Source organism: Temnothorax longispinosus, chromosome 10 (assembly GCF_030848805.1).
Source record: "Temnothorax longispinosus isolate EJ_2023e chromosome 10, Tlon_JGU_v1, whole genome shotgun sequence".
NCBI classification, from domain to species: domain Eukaryota; kingdom Metazoa; phylum Arthropoda; class Insecta; order Hymenoptera; family Formicidae; genus Temnothorax; species Temnothorax longispinosus.
The window spans coordinates 18,179,052-18,198,263 of NC_092367.1; the positions used below are offsets into that span (position 1 = coordinate 18,179,052).

A 19,212-nucleotide genomic window follows, 5' to 3' on the forward strand; every position below is an offset into this window, starting at 1 on the left:
CGCGCGCCCGCGCGCCCGTCGCGTCGGCGTCGCGCCGAGATCGGCTTATGCCCGGAGAAATTTGTCGTGAAAAGAGAGGAAATTGGACCGAGTAGTTTCCCCCTCGGCGTCAAATGTGCGCCCTTCTTCCTCGAGCTAATCGGAAAACGTCTTCTACACGCCCGTGGCGTCTGTTAATTCGTCACCGAGAATTTGAAGTATTCTCAGTCGAGAATCATGAGATAACATCTGTATTTCACTCGCGCACATTTTAACCGAAAGCAGGTAATTAAGAGATTGAAGCCAGTGATTAAAATCGCTGTAATTTCGACAAGTTCAAGCGTCGATGCTTTTGAACCAAGGATTTCAGTATAAAATAATGCAAAGGCATTATCACGTTTTCATTATCGCAAAGCAATTGTCTCTAGCATCAACTTTTCGAGCTTGTCGAAGTTGTATCGATTTTAATCTCAATATAGAACACGAAGGACTTGTCGAAGGATTTCAACGGATCGGTTGAGATGAATTGGACCAGGATTAAAGGTACATGGACCGGGATTGGTGATAACATGATACAATGCTCGTGCTAAGTTGTCACAATGAACAACGAGACAGGCTTTGGTGCTAGTGCAGCTGATCGCTCAAGAGTTTTGCTCAAAGTAGTTTTCAGAGGAAGTGGAGAGAATGAGTAAAGGTTAACATTGTGCGATATTTTTTTCGGTGATAGAATGAGAGAAAGAAAGTACGAGGAGGGAGCAAAAGATTTTTCGTGCTGTTTATGTTAACGTGCTTATTCCGTTTAATTCGTGCACGAAACTGCACTCAGACAAGTGCCACGGTTCTGTCAATTTTTATTCTGTCGAATCACTCCCGACTTCGAGTGCCACTTATAAGCTATATAAACTCCGTCTAAGTCCTAAGTCTAACAGGCATGAATACGAGAGTGCAAGGAGATCGAGATAGCGAATGCGACGTTGTTCGTGAAAAACGTTAATTATAATAATATTGTTATCTTTCCTTGGTTTTCATAAAAATTCCATTTAAATAAAACGCTGATTCGCGTAGTACGCGCTTTACTAAATTTCGCTGAAATTTACGGAAGTAAATTCACGATCTGTGAAATCAAGATCTAGTGCACGAAAAATTTGATCGTTCAATCGAATGGAGTAACAGATAACTTCTGAACAATTTTCTCTAGAACAAATTTCGTTCGCTAATATTTTGGGCGCTTTTGCAGTAATGCAAATGCAGCAAAGCTGCGTAGGGGAGACAGGAAGTATGAAATCTTGCAAAGAAATATTGCGGATGAAAAGCGGCGCGTGTGATGAGGTGGTCATGACTAAATGAGAACGTGAACACGACGCGTGGCAAAAGTGGATCAAAAAGCGCGGAAGAAACAAGTTCGCCGGCTACAACGGGCTTGTAGATAATAGCGGCTTTTCCGAACGACTTCGCATTCCGTATACCGAGAACGGGGTTATAAACGAAGGGAGGGCACTATGAACGCGAGGACGTATCTCGGAAGGTATACATGGTCTAGGTCTGCTCTAAAGACCGTCTAACACGGATTGCATTAGGCAGAGCGGACATGGTGATGGCGATGTGATCACGCTGATGGCAGTGCTCTGGTGCTCGGAAACTCTTTTACGAGACTAACAAACTAAATGCTCGTTTCGCTATGTAACAGCACAGCGGAGCAGCGACAGTTGCTGAATGAGAGTAAAGCGATGGGGGGATATTGACGCTTCAAAAATTCACGAATTCCTGTACCATTCGGATTTAACGTGAAGACCTCTCTTTGCGATCTTGTCGACGAAAAATCGGTAAATATACGTCGAAACGTATGCAAATTTTCAAGTAAAGCGAACAGTATTTGCTTGAAATATCCAAACGCTGCAATGACTTTTTAACAGATAAATAGATGCGATTGTAACAATTTTTGTGTAATTTTTACAAAATTGCATTTTTTTCGAAATCCTGATTGCGATAAAATGCTAGATGCCTTTTTGGCGTCCGGCGACAGAAATTCTCGGCTCTGTCATCACGCGTTTTACTTCTCTGTAATATAAGTTTACGGCATATCGGAATGCACGCGTGGCGCCGTAGGGTATCGAAAATTCCATAAAATTGAGCTAGACGGTAAAGCGATACTCGTAATAAAGTGATGACCCGACAAGCGCCTCGGCAAATTTCTTTTGACACTTTCTCGGCATATTTCCTCGGAGATTTCCGCAATCCTTGTTCGCAACAAAAGCATGTAGGAACAGTAAAATCGCGTTTGTATAAGCGTGAATTTTTGAAAACTCTTGCGGCGGTGACGCGAAGGAAAGTGCTCGTACAAAACAGTTGTGAGAGAGTAAAAACCCGCGATTTTGCGTGCACGCTGAACGCGACATGGATGCGAATATATGCACGTGTGCTGGAAGACGTGTGCGTGTGTGTGTCTGGTATACGTGTACATGTACATGTGTAAAGTCGCTGAGTGAATCTCGTCGATTTTCCACCTCTGATTCGATTTTCCTTCTCTAAGGGGAGAAACGCTGTCAAACCGGAATAAATAGAACATCGCGAGCTGGTTCGAAATGCACCGAAATATTTTGATTGCGAACATCGCCGATTGCACAAGTTACATCACAACAAAGAGAGTCATATCCTAAATAAATGTAACGTACTCCGAAATTGAATTCTCTATTCTATTCATTAAACGCGCATTTCCCTACGTTTTGTACGAATTTTCGTTATTATAAATAATTACAGAAAATTGCGTGAAGAAATGAGTCACAGCTACTGAGTTAAATTCTCGTACAAATATCCTAGTTTTAGTTGTAATAAAGCAGGCAACTTTTTTGAGGATATAGTGCACAATTATTAAGACCTATACCAGAGATATTACACCACTTCAAAACTTCGAACGAAAATTCCTGAGTTGTTAAAATCTTTGTACACGAATTCTTGAACTATCTACATTTCTAAATCATTGGATTCCCGAATATTTCAATTTCATTTCATAATTTTCATTTTCTTTCTCATTTTAATGTTTTTATATATCTTACAATTCTCGCACTTTTCTTAGAAGAGTTCTATTGTAAAAAATACTTCTTGAATTTCTTTTAGATTTGTTTATAATAAATTTTGAAAGTTTTCTATCTTTCGATATTTTCACACATCCGCGAATCCCAAGATTCTCAGATCGTATTCTTATCAAATCCTCGAATGACCAGATCTTTCACGTTGTTACACCCGCAAATTTCGATCGACGAAATTTCCGCGCCTGTTGACCGAAGATTCACCGGCTATTGCCTATCGCCGTTTCCCCGATCTCGCATGTGCATACCGTACCTTAATCTCGCCTGTATCGCAAAACACAGAACGGAAAACCCCTTTCCGTCGCTCGCGAGAGCCCAATCGATTTTGGGGGCAACGATCGAGTCACACGAGACAGGCGGGGAGAGCTCGCAATACCCTGTTGTGGTCCCTGAATCGAGAGTAGGCTGCTCGTGTAAAGATAAGGGCTAACTCCACTCACCCCCTGGCGTTCGTTTTCTCTTTTGTCCGTTTTGTTCCTCTCTCTCTTTTTTATTTTCTCAGATCTTAGGTGAGAGAACAGAAGTTTCAAGCGTGAGCACGGCACACGGGGCAAAAAGTAAAGCCACTGGCGGTGCAATAACTGCAAGCTACTTGCAAGCAACTACTCGTACAGAACAATGGGCAGCGATTAATGTTAACGCATATGTGTACATACATAAAGTGGACAAAAAAAATAAGCAGATTATTAATGTCGATGCGTATACACATATGCGTATCGAAAATGCGTGATGAGCGTCGATCGAAATGAGAATGATACACACATATATATATGTATATACATATATGTACGCGATGCATGATGTATGTATACATATATATACATATATATATATTTATTTATTTATAATTATGAGTATGTATGGCGACGGATAGAAATAGCTTAAGGACCTGCTTCTGGACCGCCGACTGCATCTGCTGGAACATCAGCCTTTCCTCCTCTTTTCCTAGAACAACAGAAAGTAACGAGGAACTCTTGGAGGAACTGTTTGGTTCCAGGTTCTTGGATTGATGCAACTGTGGGTGTGTGTATGTGTATATGTGTGTATGTGTATATGCACTTGTATGTATACGAATAAGTGATCCTAATAAAATGATCATAACAGTTTACTCAAGCGCAATTTTTGTTAATTTCTCTCTGACTCTATGTTACTATTATAATTATTTATATTATAATTAATGCAACGTACACAACATTCCTATCGCATAATAAAAAAATTAATAAATAAAATAATATTAATTAAAAGAATTTATTTCCCCCCTTACTTGTATTTACTGTAATTGCTTCTACTCAAATTTGTAAAAATAGTTTAAAGAGCAAAATTATTTATATGTCAATGCAGCGCATCCAATTATGTATGCCAAGCGCATTTGTATAATACCGAAATTTACTTTAATACGTATTGCGTTAAATGTGTCGAGTGAATTGAAACTTTGTTCATAACGACACCTTCCCAACTTTTGAAAGCAACTCCTTGCTTTCGCACAATTATTTTGCAATATTAATATTTTCTTGCAACATCTTTTTGGACCATGCACCGTTAGCTTCACGATAAGACCAGGACAAGTGTTTTGCTTTAATATGGATCACAATAACGATTTCGAAGCGCAGATTCGTCTGCTTAGGCGAATTGCGGTCCAAGGCTTAACGAGATAACTCGATAAGCCGTTGTAGTTGTCGTGGACGACCGACGGCATTTGCGCGAAAAATTTCGTTGCAGAGGAAATTGAGTCTTCCCTTCGTTAGGGAAGAACGATACCGGGCGTCGTATATTTGCGAACAAAATATTCGCAAATTTAAATTCTGATAACTCGCTATGTATATTTGCTACATGAAGTCATTTATGAGCAGTCGAGCACAATATATATTTGAAAAAATTATTTGACAATCATGCGAGAAAAAAAGCTAAATAAAAGCTTGTCTCGTTAGAAGACAAGCTTTTATTTAGCTTTTTTGTAGAAATAAATGTGGACTGAAAAATCTAGCAAAAGTTAAATTTTTAATTTTATATGTGAAAATGTAAACATCTTTTTGTGTAAACTTTGCTATTTGATCACTTTTAATCCAATCTGTTTTTAGGGTTTATACACATGCTTTGTATTTTTATTTCTGGGTATTGTACATATTTTATTAAAATAGATATTTTCTTTTCTAATAATACTCGAAATATTAATTTTTTCTTATTACGCGATTTTCCAGTTCACAATTATACTCCTTAAAAAAATTGAAAGACACTAAAAGAATTGCTATTCAATTCTTTGTGCTAAAATGTAAGTTCAGATAAAAAATCGCGTCTGTCATTATGATTTTACATTAAAATAAAATTTAAGTTTATCTATTTTTATTCGATTTACCTAACTTCATCGATTTCTTATGATTCTTTTAATCTATCTTGCGATCACACAGACATGTACTCTTTTTTGTCCACAAATTGCAGTGTTAAAATAATTAATTAATGTTAAATTAATTAATTTAAAAAATTGCAAGCAATGTCTCACCTATCCCCTTGTTCTGAAGCATCTCGAGGAGCTTCTTGATACTCTCATCACGAGCTTGCAGCGTTTGTTTTTGCGTTTCTATTCTTAATTCCAGCTCCTGCAATAGAAAAACATCCGCAAGGTTAATTAAAATTAAAGAAATTGCAGGTAATTAAGATTCTTCTCTTTTCACGATTCGTCGCCGAATTGTTACTGTTTTATTAAACACTTGTATTAACTCAATACTTTTATTCTTAGAAAATCTTGATAATCTTCTTAATATTTACATCAACATTTTAGATTCAATTATATCGCATATAATGAACATTTCTGAATTATATCAAATAATAATTTGGATATTCCGATTTATTTTATCATATCACATAAATGCTTTAAAAATATTTTAAAGCGTATTTATTTTAAATTCACAAAATACATATGAATAACACGAGCTAAATGCAAAGACCACCATAAAATTTAATCAGTTGTGGAATGTCGAAATTAGGTCTTCATTAGGGATAATTGGGCAACTCAGTTACGTTCAAAATACTACTGTCTATATTAAGCCTGCGAAATTATTTCAGCATCTGCAGACGGTACTACCGGGATCACAAAGCTTAAGGAGATTCAACACACTACACTACATAATGCACAACGCACATTAAAAAGATATCGGCACTACTTTATAAATTTCTCATTTTTATACGAAATACAAATTTATTTGAAAATAATTTACGAATAGATTCTTTGACAAATTCAGAACTATTCAGTTTCTCTTTAAAAAGTTGCCTTAAACACATGCATTAATCATTAACCCTTGTATGGAAAAATATATATATCACTTTCTCCTAAAAATACACCAAGCTTAATCTTTGAAATTAAATAAAGAGAGATTTAATTTATCACCAGGTCGGTGCACTGTCTTCTCGTTCTAAAAGGAGATTAACATTTCAAATAGGATAATAGGAATTTACTGCAAAATGCATATAAATAGCGAAAAATATTTTTACGTAGTTTTATCGCGCGCATTTTGTACAGTATTATTTTCGTAAAAACTGTGGAGTCCCGGTAGCTATATAATACGTATGATTGTAGTGACCGTCAACAATGAATAGTGCCACCGCTTGAAGCCCGCATAACGAATTTAACACGCCTCTTTGACGACGGGAAAGTAATTAGTCTGGAATTAGACACCCACTGCTGGCCTTCTGCCGACGCTTTTCCCGCTGCGCGAGAAGAACACTCGCCTGGCGATATTACCTGCGAGCAGATAGCAACGTGCGCTCAGGAAATGCGAGAATTCCCGAATGTTACGTCGACCGACAACCGATAATTAATTCAATTAAACTCTTCTAATGAAAACCTCCGCAAACTTCCGCAGTTGATGTAAATGCGTCAGTTGGCGGTATACTGCAAAAAAAAACACGTGTACTTACTGCCGGCAAGTTTGATCTCGAAATAGCATCGCGCTATCGCTAGCCCAGAGCCGCTAATTATAGTCTTGAGTAGAGTGAAACTCTGGGACATATCGAGTCAAGGTAGTCAAGTGTTAAATATATTAATGACAAATTTGGACGGAAGCTATATAAATATCGCTCCTCGTGTTGTAAATTATTGATGTCATATCACATATTAACGTTATTAAAGTATTAATATGTTAAGAAGTCAGATTACGGACCAAAAAACCAGTCAATACATAGTATATGACATCAAAAAGTCATATATTGAATCGAAGTTACGGAATAATAAAGTGAAAATGTTGTATTTGGCGTCAAGTATCTTAGACATTTCATTTCTGAAAATTTCGATCAACTCGGTTGCCGGAATCGATAATGAGAATTTGCCGAGGAACGAGAAACCGAGTGCATAAACTGGCGAATGGCCAAAGGCGACCAGTTGCTTCCCGTACGTTGTACATTTGACCTGTCTGCGACATTTCGGTCATGCTTACGAACGAATATCACTCCGCTTCTTCCGCGGGAGATTAGATTATTTCTTGAAGGGATATCTTCGTGTTCCACATATACGAATCTATCATTAACCATTTATCTTGCTGTAAAAATAAAATGTTTCTTTCATGTAAGAAAAAATGTCTAGAACAGATTTATGTCTGTCGTGCTGCTTTTAATAAACGAGTGGAACGTGACACACCGATTGCGTGCCTGCGTATATCGATTCGACGTTACGTACGCGCCGACGCCTGTTTCGACGCCGCAGGTGGCAAACTTAACGAATTTACTGCGATGAAGTTGATATTCGCGTTGCTACCAAAATTTCCGGAAACATCCTGATCGTGTAGACAATCGGTCGTTTACCTCGAACGCGACCTAAACCCCTCGTCTATTTCGGGTCTGCAAAGCACAGCCGTATGCATGGTGTACAAGAAGTCAATAAACCACAGGCATATACCGCCGAACGGATTATTTTGCGAACGTGATTATTTTATTTACGATCACACGCGCTTTCACCAAACACACAAATAAACCGTAAGTAAATCAAAATGTTATCCTTTCCGGTAAAACTTCTATTATTAAATTAATAATGTGCCGTTAACGAAAGAAACTGTAAAGTTACGATATTATCATCGAACGAGTAGAAAAGATTAAAATTAATAATTAATTGCTATAAGAAATTGCTACTATTGTCTACTGCTTACTGACGTCTAACTTTACTTTGAAACTAACATTGCATATATACACTGATATTTATAAGACAAATAAAAGCATTATAAATTATATAAAATAGATATGTCATTAAAGTCTCGGAATATTCAAGAGGAAGAAACCGGACAGAGGCTCGACGCGTTCTCTTGAATACGTTCGGAATGCTGGTGTACGTGACAGACGTCCGCAGCGGTGTCAGACGATCGGAAGATAGCGCGAGGTCCAATATACTTGGCAGCCGCGAGAAAATTTTCACAAATGTCAGGGAAACTCTCGAGGCTGTCGGCGAGAAAGAAGAAAACAAGGAAAAAGAGAGAAAGACGGACTGGGAGGCGCCTACGGCTCTTTCACGCATCGATCCCTTGAAGAGTCTCCTCCGTTTTATACTTCCATTTACCGCACTTACTTATCCCTATTATTCCCGAGGTATAATGGGATCCTCCTTCGAGGGCGCGATTATTCCAGCGGCGTTCCAATCTTCCCGATAGTGTGCGTCATTCTACTTCGAGACCGAGACTGAATTATTTTCGACGTAAGACGTGAAAAACCGGCCTAGTCCCGCCGATTAAGATTAATGTCACAAACCGCGCAGCTGGAAATTTGTTTTTCTCTCGGAAAAATAATTCAACAAAATGCAGAAAACACTGACTTACAGCTCCATTTTACGGGAATAACTTTGCGTCATACAGTAAAAAGAGCTGTTAGAAACAGTTAATGCACTGGAAAATAATATATGGCATCCAGACGTCTATGACGTTAATGTTCACCTTTATCGTATCACGAAGTATGGCAATTTCGCGAGTCAGGTGCTCGTTCTCATTGTACAAAACTTCCATTTGTTGCTGCATCTCGACGCTCGGCCCGCGCATCCTCATTCTGAGCTCCTCTTCCAGTTGACGGACCATCATGCTTTGTTTCTGTAATACAAAATAGCACATAATTATTTTAAGGATTTAGTGATCTTCATTATTAACAAATATTGAAAAAATGTTCAAATATTTATAACACTTTATCGCGTTCTTTTTTTTATTCGAAACTTTTTATCTTTTAAATTCTTAGATTATTTCAAATTTCATTGAGATTAGGAGAATTAGAATTGGTAATAATAACTATAATCATAATTGCTATGGAGCTGGAGAGATAATTATATTTCGCGTATTAAGGTTACTACTTTTAGTTCTAATTTTAGAAACAATGTACAACGAAGCGGTTCTTGAAACAGACAATCTTAACAATTACGAATTGCACTCAAAATATTAACAAGAAGCAGACGGTCGTCGTGAAAGTTCACTTGTGCACGCGTCGCTACGTCGACAGTCATATTACACAACCGGAAACGCGGTTACTTGTCTCCGTCGTATGAACCATTTACTTTCACATGGATGTACTTTCGAGTGGTATTGTTCCACCCAAGCTCTTTGGTCTGGGCTCGTTAGACATCGTTAATGACGCCGACGGCGCGACATAAGCGCGTGGGTGGACAAAAGTCGCGTCGCGAAAGAAAGAAGAAAAGCTTCCTAACTGCACTTCCGGCACAAAGCGATTAACAAACGCGTATGTTGCATATCGATACGCTGTCTTGTTGACTAAAGAACTTTGAACGACACACGTCTTCTCGTTACACTGATTAAACGAGTGTTTTAATTTTATCTAAATTCAGAGACTTTGTTCCTGAAAGTAAATATATACTTTTCGTTGTGTATTTTTTGTATGTAAAAAAAGGAAGATGGAAACTAGCGTTCAGATCCCTCCCTTGTATTGTGAAACAATATCTTTCAGTTACGGTACCCAATATTTACTTTTAAAATAAATGATAAAAAACAATAAATTAAAAAGTAGCAAATAAATAATAAAAATATGAAATTTGAAAATAGATAGCAAATAATAAAAGGAAAAAATTCAGTCCGTAAATGACAATCAAAAAAGGTCAATTAATCTAATTTTTGAGTTTACAAAAGTAGTCCATCATCTTTGTTGTATAGCAGTAATGTATATTTTTGCATATAAATGTGTGAACAATAGTAAATTTTATTCTGAATAAAGATTACAGCATATTACATAATCTGTTGCAATACAATGTAAAATGACGAAATCCATCAAGGAACGTAATTAACTGACAAAAAACAATTTTTTGGTAAAAAAGATGATCGGTTTACGGTAAAAAATATCTATACGCGTGCAAAAGATTTCATCGAAATGTTATCGGTTGCATGGGAGGACCACGCAATTAGTATCGCGAACGTGTAACGAGAGAAGCACTAGTAAACGAATATTCTCCAATTCCTACGGAAACCAATGCGTTCAATATTACCGTTTGACCTAATTTGGCGTGCGTGGAATCAGTGCTATGCGACGTCATGGGGAGGTGAGATGCGGAGGCAGAGGATTGCATTCTAGCATGTATGACGTCATCTCCCCCGTTAATCACCCATGATCGCTACGTGATACATTCGCATCATGGCCGAATTTTACTTTTTACTTGCAAAAGTCTTCGACATCATCGACAGTACATCGAGCGAAGTCTATTACGTCTCATAACTGTCCCAATATTTATTATATTATACTATATTTTATTAATTTAATGTTGTCCTTTTAGTGATTATATATATTTCATTTATGTACCCCATATATTTATACCTTTTAATATTAAAAATTTTTAGCTACATTTCAAATTAAATCCGCTCATAAAATCGACAATTAATTAAGGCTACTTTACTATTTACATGTTTACAACTTACTAACTCGTCAAAATCCTATTTAATTTAATCCTATCAAACTCTTTAATTAAGAATTCAATTGAATTTTTGTTAAAGAGCAATCAGATGCTTTAACTGTGTATAAATGTTTTGGACATGTCGTCCGCTTTTTATTAGAATTCGCAAGACATTTATGACATGATATAACGCAAAACTCGATAAATACGTGATAAAAGGACCGGCAATATTGTCATGTTCGATGCATATTCACGTAAATATCGAATATAGTGAGTTATAAGTGCTCGTAATATCGTCAAGAACAAATGCTGTTTAACGCTTTAGCACGTCGTTCGGTGTCAGATTCTCGTTAAAATACATATAAAATTTACAGCGAGTGCTAAAATGTTCTTATCGATTTTACCATTTTATTAGACCAACTAATAAAAGAAATACTGTTTGGAGACATTTGATAATAAGAGTTCAAGGATGCACTCAAAATATTGTTAGACGAGATAATAATTCCCGAATAATCCTTGTACAAAGGATGCTATAAATATTGCGTAAACATTTCGTGGAGATCCGACACGAACGGGAGAGTGGGAATCAAAGAAGGAAGAAGGAATATGGGGGTTTGGAGTTTAACCGAAGCCCCTCTTAAGACAAGATCCTATTAACGATCGAGCATAAACCCTGTATCCCTTGCAACACAGTAGATGCACCTTTGACATGAAAACCACTAGTCTAGCCTCGCAGCTGAGATACTGACGTAATCACTCTACTTACTGTTAAATAATCCGCAATGCTTAATCAGGAAATCCGCAAACATTATCCAGGGAGGTCTTTATCTAAGGTAACGTCTCATGATGATCATTTAGAATTTTATCGCGTGTAATATGTGTGTACATGTGTTAATTTCAAATTTCTTATTTAATTTAATGACTTTCCAAATTATATTATTGGACTAATTGTATCTAAAATACAATTGTGTAAATAATTTTAATTAATGAAACTGATCTAACAAAATTATTAAAAACTGCAGAATTTCTTACATGTCACTTTGTAAATTTATATAAATTTCAATTTGAAACTGTACAGGGTTGGGTACGTCCCTACAAAACGCCCTTTTAGACCTTTTGGGGTAATAAAGTATCCATTATCTATCTATATAAATTTTATTTATTTATTATTTATATTTATATCTGGATTTTGTATAGTGATATTAAACATAAACAAATAAATTCCCTTCAAATTCTTAATACGGTAAAGTGTAAAGACATTAGACAAAATATAAAAGAATTTCTAAAGTTTCTATTGTGGGATTGCTTGTGTATCTCTTGTAAGCTACATTAGTAAACGGTACGATCATCGCTGTGTAAGCAATCAGAAAATAGCACTAATAGATTTTATCGAGGACTGGAGCCACAGCAGGCGAACGGTGTTCCGTCGATCAAAGAAACGCGATTTTCACGATCTGATTTTAATCAGCGTACACAAACACGCGGAGAATCGCCGATATCGACTCTTTCCGGCAGGGAGTAACTTCCATTCAGGGAGTAACTTCAGATCCATACAGTTAGATTGCGATTCCCATTTACTCACGCTGTACGAACCGGAAATCCTAAAAATAAACCAGTACATTTCATTACGAAAACTGCCAGATGTTGCAACTGTTCGTGATCGTTTTAGCAGGTTTAGCTCAACAGTGCCACTTTTTGATCAACTTTTATGTCATTATATTCTGTTTTGAAAGTTTTATGTATGTATTTTAAGTTTTATATAAAAATTTTACTGTTCATATGTTTTAAGTTTTATGTAAAAATTTTAGATTTATATTAATTCTAGTAAGATTGAAAAGAAATTGAAAACTGCCTACTTATATCTTTTCCACTAAAATATATTCATTCTTATTTTCAATTTCTATATCTCTCTACATATAATATGATACACCTATTTATCTTCAGTTCAACTTTCTCATTTTTAAATTGTTATCGTGCAAATCTCGAGTAAAATAGATTAATAACTACTGAATCAGTTTTCAAAGCATAAACAATATTTTATTCATCTTCAGCTCAATTTTATTTATGAACCGCGATCGAACGTTCACCGTCGCGATGAAAATCAGAACAATCGGAACAATAAAAATCAGCGATCAACTCTTGGCGGGAAATCCATGAGAGTGGGCGAGTCCGACAGTGTACACACTGTACACGATCTGGTCGCACGAACTATATTACCATGGCAATTATGTGGCACATTGATCTCCGCTTTTCTTGGGGTCGTTGTACTCACAAATCGATCTCCAAGAAACGGAGCAAGGGTGACGGCGCGCGGTCAGTTCTCTAGGGGGAATAACGGGCACCCAAGTCGCGTATCCTTCATCCTTCGAGATATCTGACGTTCTTTCGTTCGACGTTTCTTTCGAGAAACTCGTGTCCGCAATCTCTGACTAATTTTAGCAAAGTGACAGAGCACACATACACACACACACACACACACAAAGTACACACATCGATTTGCGCGTGTACGCGAAAAAATAGACGCGAGAAATCATGGGTGACTCGCCCGAATCGATCTCGCTCGACAAGGTAGAAACCCAAAGAATAGCTATCTTGGGAGAGACGACGTGTTAAATCCGGAGATGGCTACAGTTTTCAAGGGGAGGAAAAGACGATCGTTCAATTTCTGACAGTGGCGCGCACGACGAAATGGCCCGACATTTAAAATGTTTGCCTTTCGTGGGAAGCAATCTTGGTATTTTTTCTCTCGAGAAAAATGATATTTTTCCAATATATTCAAATAAAAATACTATTTTTGGGAAAACGATATTACAGAATCCTTATTGTATCATATGTATACCAATTTCGTTTTGTAACAAAAAATTTAATATAGTCATATATAGAAATTAGAATGTTTGTGTGCCTGTTTTAAAAAAAAAAGCAATATACTTCATACATATTGCTATAGAGATAGAAAAAGCTTCAAATTTAGACGTAAAATAATTAGCATAAGCCAATTTATCCATACAAAATATTTACACAGACTTGTACAAAATTGACGACAATTCCGAGAAGATACGAGCTGTTCGTGAGGATAAATATAAAGCTACTACATGGAGCTTAAATTACTGATCACGCGGAGGATAAGCGAAGAATGATAAATGCTCATATTTATTCACGAGTCTCGGTGGGAGAAAGCTCCTCTTAAAATTCTCGGCGAGACTGTGCGGATCACCGGACATTCGGGCACTTTTAAATGATGCACCGAAGCGAATGTTAAACGATCGTAACTTCCAGTGTAATAAGTCTTTCGTCGAGAGAAGCTCAGTTTCGCTTCTCGATCTTCTTCCCTCTCGCTCGGCAGTTTTCCGGGCGAGTTTCCCAACGAGGTTGTTATCGATCGACCGCACGGTCCTTTGTCGTTCGCGTTTCCTATGAAATTCGCCCCGACGTAACCAACCGTTCGCGAAATAAATGCTGCAAAGCCGTATGTGCAATTGCGTATCGCGATTAATAATGCAGCGTGATAAATGTGCCATTCTCATGGTTTTTTTAATCGTCCCTGATGGATCGGAATTAATTTTCGAATTAAAATACAGCAGATTGTTAATAAAAACTTTCGCCTTTCGCTTTTATCGGAACTACGGATTTAAGTAAATATATTTAATAAAGTAACAGCAGGTCCATTTATTAAATTTAAATCCAGCTTAATATCAATAATGTTATAATGTTATCAATATCACAGAGAGAGAGAGAACTCGTCTTTCCTTCATTCATATTTTTAAATTAAACTATAGATTATACTTACAATAAAAATTTTATTTTTACGATACAGATATTTCCATGTAATAAAATTTTATTTAATGGAATTTATTCCATTATCTATTTAATAAAATTTATTCCATTAAATATCAAATCGAATAATCATTATGTTGCTTCGGTCGTATGGGTTACAGTTTCAATTAAACTATAATATTATAGTGAAGCTGATAAATAATATATTTAAAAAAGTGTGATATGTTTAAAAACTTGCCTACTTGTGTACCAGAGTTCTTAATTTTAAACACACACCAAATATTTAAACGAAAAATGTATATCGCGAGAGGACGAGCGCGAGAGAATAAGAACGACGAGACGGAAAGAGAGAGAGGGACGGGGGCGGAGTAAAAGCAGAAGCGTTATCGAGCGGTACTGACTCGCCCTCTCCATCCTTCTCCTGAACTTTCGTTCTCTCTCTCTCTCTCTCTCTCTCTCTCTCTCTCTCTCTCTCTCTCTCTCTCTTTCTTTCTCTCACCTTCTCTCTCGCTGTCAAGCATGGGATGCCCTTTATCGTCTTCTCTTTGTTTCGCGCCCATATTTTCCGCCCACTCGCGGCCCCGCGTACTACGAGAAAGAAATCGGAGTAGGCCGGCCGGAGGGCTTTCCACCCGATTTTCCCGACCGATCCCGTGGCCAACCTGATCACCGCTCGTGTATCATCGACAGCTAAATGGAACGAGGTGTCCTAAACGTGAGTAACGCTATACGAGACAACGGCTCCGTTCGCCGTGAGAGCATGAGGGGTGGCTGCAAAGTTCCGGACTTTATAAGTGTATAAGCTGTCAGCGCATCTCTGTCCAATTTCTCTCAGGACAACCTTTTTACGTTGAAAATAATAAAGACAAATTATATAGGTAAATAATGATATATTCAAAATTTTTAACAGAGAACCAGATAACTGCTTCTAATTCAAAATGACTGAAACTTTTTATTTTAAGAATAAACCATTTGTGAAATAATAAAAAATATATTATCTAGAGTAAGTACTTAATTTTTTGTATTCATTTGTTAATTTAATCATTAAAGCCTCGATTAAAGCTGAATAAGTTTAAAAGTTAAACGGATTTGTTTCCGCAGTTTACTAACCAAATACTATTGAAAAAGTTTCATTATGCTGTTAAATCGCATTGTGTTAAGAAAAATAATCCCACAATCGATACTGATTTAAGAAGCGAGTCACATCAAAATTTGCCTCCAGTTAATAAGTAGAGCAGTTGATGAAACTTTCAAATGTTTCACTGAGGTCACTGTTTGTCGTTCTTTGATCTATTTGTCCTCCACGGATACGTCCTCGTTTCCCTTTGAAAGTCCTGGTCTCCCTGGAGAAAAGTCCTATCTGACAGCTATCATAAGAGTATCTTCGTAATTCAGTGTGCCATTCAATATTGATCATAATCTTTTCAAAACAAATTCATTAAAAAATGAGAGTTTACAAATTTCCGTTCATAAAACTAAAGATTCTTTCGACTTTAAACTTTAAACCCACAAAATCAATATAATGCTACAAATTGTCATTTCTATTAAATATATATATGTATATAATTATATAATTGTCAAAAATTGCAATTTCTATTATATCTTCTCGTCGTATATTTAAATTCAATAATTAGATTTTAATATTATGCATGCGACATTGATTTCAAGCAAATTTTATGCTTTTAATTTGAACCCAATTTTATGATTGCAATGCGTTCCATTTCGTAACAATTACTTGTGAATCATATTTCCTGACAGTACTTTGTTCCCTTCAAAGTAACCAATTAAAGAGCTTGTAAAGAAACGGAGCGAAATTATTCTGACAAATTACCTGGGATATTTCCGCTTTTAAATATTCTCAGCAACTATGTAAAACGCAGCAGATATCTTGTTGGTCGGTTTCGACATATTTTACATCTATCGGTGTGTTCTTTATGTAAACCATCTCTCGCTTTTTCCTTCATCCTGCTAAATTATTATCTTTCATATATTTAGATACAGGAACGCTCAGTATTCGAACGATTACATCATAAAGGTCCGAATAGATTTGGCAAAATTTTCATTAAACAAAAACTCGACTTTTATCTTTTCCCATTTTTGCCTGTTTAATACATGTGTAATTTTCGTTTTTTAATTAACGGATATGAATAAAAATAAGTTTTGATTTTTGCTATTTCCATCAGCTATGTCAAAAACGCCCACAAGTCTTATTCTTTTCATTAGTCTTAAATTAGGTTGTATCTTGCTTTCGTTTTTCCTCGATCCCTTTTCCTTATTGCTCACTATTACTCATCACAACGTATGTAAGTGTATGTACATGATGTGTAAATGTATGTGAGTGTACGCAGTGTTCGTTGAACTCGGGTCTGTGGGTTCGCCGACAATAAGCCCAAATGACTTTGCGGATCAGTCATCCCTGCGGAATTAATGTACAATCTCGAATTTTTAACCGGCAGCGTAACCTCTCGCCACACCGCCATAAACTGCCATAAAACTGTGACGCATACACACGTGTCTGCTAATTACGTCAATACATAGGAACCATGTAAGCCGGGGGCGATATCAGCGCGACACATCAAACACGAGGATAAAAAATTGGCAGGCGCGGATCGATAATGTATATCGCCCACAATACAAAAAGGTCAACATATTGTCAAGAGATTCTTCGTAACGTAAAAGATATAATATTGAAGGAAATTAATTGAATCTAAACGAGAAATTAAATTATAATTCAATCACAAGTTATGATATTGAGGATTTTTGAGAAACATTATGAGAGAGATTGTGAAGATCTGTTTTGTCCTGCAAAATCGCAGGGACACGTCGTGTATATCGATTAAATCACATTTGATCCTATTTTTATTCATCGCCTTGCGACTTTGCCTATTGGCAGCTTCGCGCTTTCTTTTTCTCTCTCTCTCTCTCTCTCTCTCTCTCTCTCTCTCTCTTTCTCTCTCCCCCTCCCCCCCCCCTTTCTCCACAAATCTATTTCAATCTGCGTTGCAAACTGAAACGGATCGTTCGCATCGATTCGCGCGCGCGTCCACTCGCCGGCGAATGTCAAGAGACAATTGATTTCTTTCCCCTCCGCGTGCACTGGTGCATCAATTGCTGCAGTTCGCGTAGCAGTCGTGCATTGAGCGTCGTGCGACATCGCCGACAATTGTCTCGGCAATTTCGCCGATCATTACGATTCTTCGTTACTTTTATTGTCATGAATGCGTCTCTGTTACGGGCAATAACCGGTAACAACGTTACCTATCAGATGTTATCATAAGTGACATAACTGGCAGCAGTGCCGCATCTACATCGCTTGCTTCTATGTTTGCCCCTTATTGCACAGGAAAGTCTTTCTCTCTTTAGAGAAGACTGTAATTAGACGAAACAATATGACAAAAGAAAATGTTTGAAACATACGCGTGTTTGAAATCTTATTAATTACTTCGATAAGCACCGAAGAATATTTTTCTACGTACAAGAAGTTGTAAATGTCTAATTAATTTAAGAAAAAAATGTAACTTATAGCTTCTACTTTTGTAGTTATTCTATGATATTTTTACTTCTTGTTAATTAATCTAAATAAATAAATAAATAATAACGCAAACTTTTCTTAAAACTAACTCGCAACATATTTATGTATCTCATGTCACGTTTATTTAAGCTCTTATATTAGACCGATAAAATCCATAATACCTAAGGCGTGTGCGCTCAGCGTTAAATGCATCATGCGAGAATATCGATCCTGAATGCATGTAAAATTATTTTGGCCAGTACCCGTGAAAGCTCGAGAGGAGTACAAGATAAACCTGTAGAACGCTATTCGGTCGGACATTTTTGCGCTTGGTTAAACCGAGTAACGCGCGATTGGCGCGCATACTAATCGTTTTTGTTTCGATCAGCTCGAATACGAGTCGCACATACGCGGAAGAATAAGCGTTTTCCTAGATAACGCGCGGGTGGAACCATCGATCGTAAACGTCGAATAAAAGTGGAGTTTATCGGATGTCCCCGATATAACCCAGATGTCCCAGTACGCGACCCAGATAGAAGGGGGAGCTTCCCAATGAAATGCTTTTCTCAACGCTCCAACATACTTCTGACTTATTTTGGTAATACAGTATAGGTCTAATTAAGACACGATGTGCAAAAGTTATATTAAACAAGCACAGAGAGTATAGCTCGCAATTTTTAAAACCAAGGAACGACTGTTATCAGTAAAATCATTCTTTCCGCGTTTTTGTTTTATTTCATATAATCATAAAAATATCATAAGAATTCGAGAAAGTAACATTTACTTCCAGCATATTATAAAAATTTATTGTATATATAATGCAAATTCCTTTATAATATTAATTAATGTTGATATAGCGAATTTATTAAAAAATTCCTTAATGTTTGCGAAAATAATAAGAGCTTTATATTCTACGGATATTTACATTTTTGCATTATTAAACATTAACGTTGAATATAACGACACGATTGGAATGTTAAACCGTATCAGATATAGCACGCATTGCATTG

The 19,212-nt window shown here is 36.7% G+C and overlaps 1 protein-coding gene across 7 annotated transcripts in view; it reads right to left on the minus strand.

The window, feature by feature from the left end:
* The window catches only part of LOC139820662 (uncharacterized), a 116,950-nt gene that overhangs the window by 44,152 nt on the left and 53,586 nt on the right, over positions 1–19,212 (minus strand). For all 7 annotated transcript variants that reach the window (XR_011734064.1, XM_071791087.1, XM_071791084.1 and 4 more), the window contains 3 exons: positions 8,972–9,121; positions 5,563–5,659; positions 3,955–4,010 (listed from right to left, as the gene is read on the minus strand). Coding sequence is in view for 6 of the 7 variants with exons in the window: in XM_071791087.1 (XP_071647188.1) it covers positions 3,955–4,010; positions 5,563–5,659; positions 8,972–9,121 (303 nt within the window). In the remaining variant the exon portion in view is untranslated. The remainder of the gene's footprint in view (positions 1–3,954; positions 4,011–5,562; positions 5,660–8,971; positions 9,122–19,212) is intronic.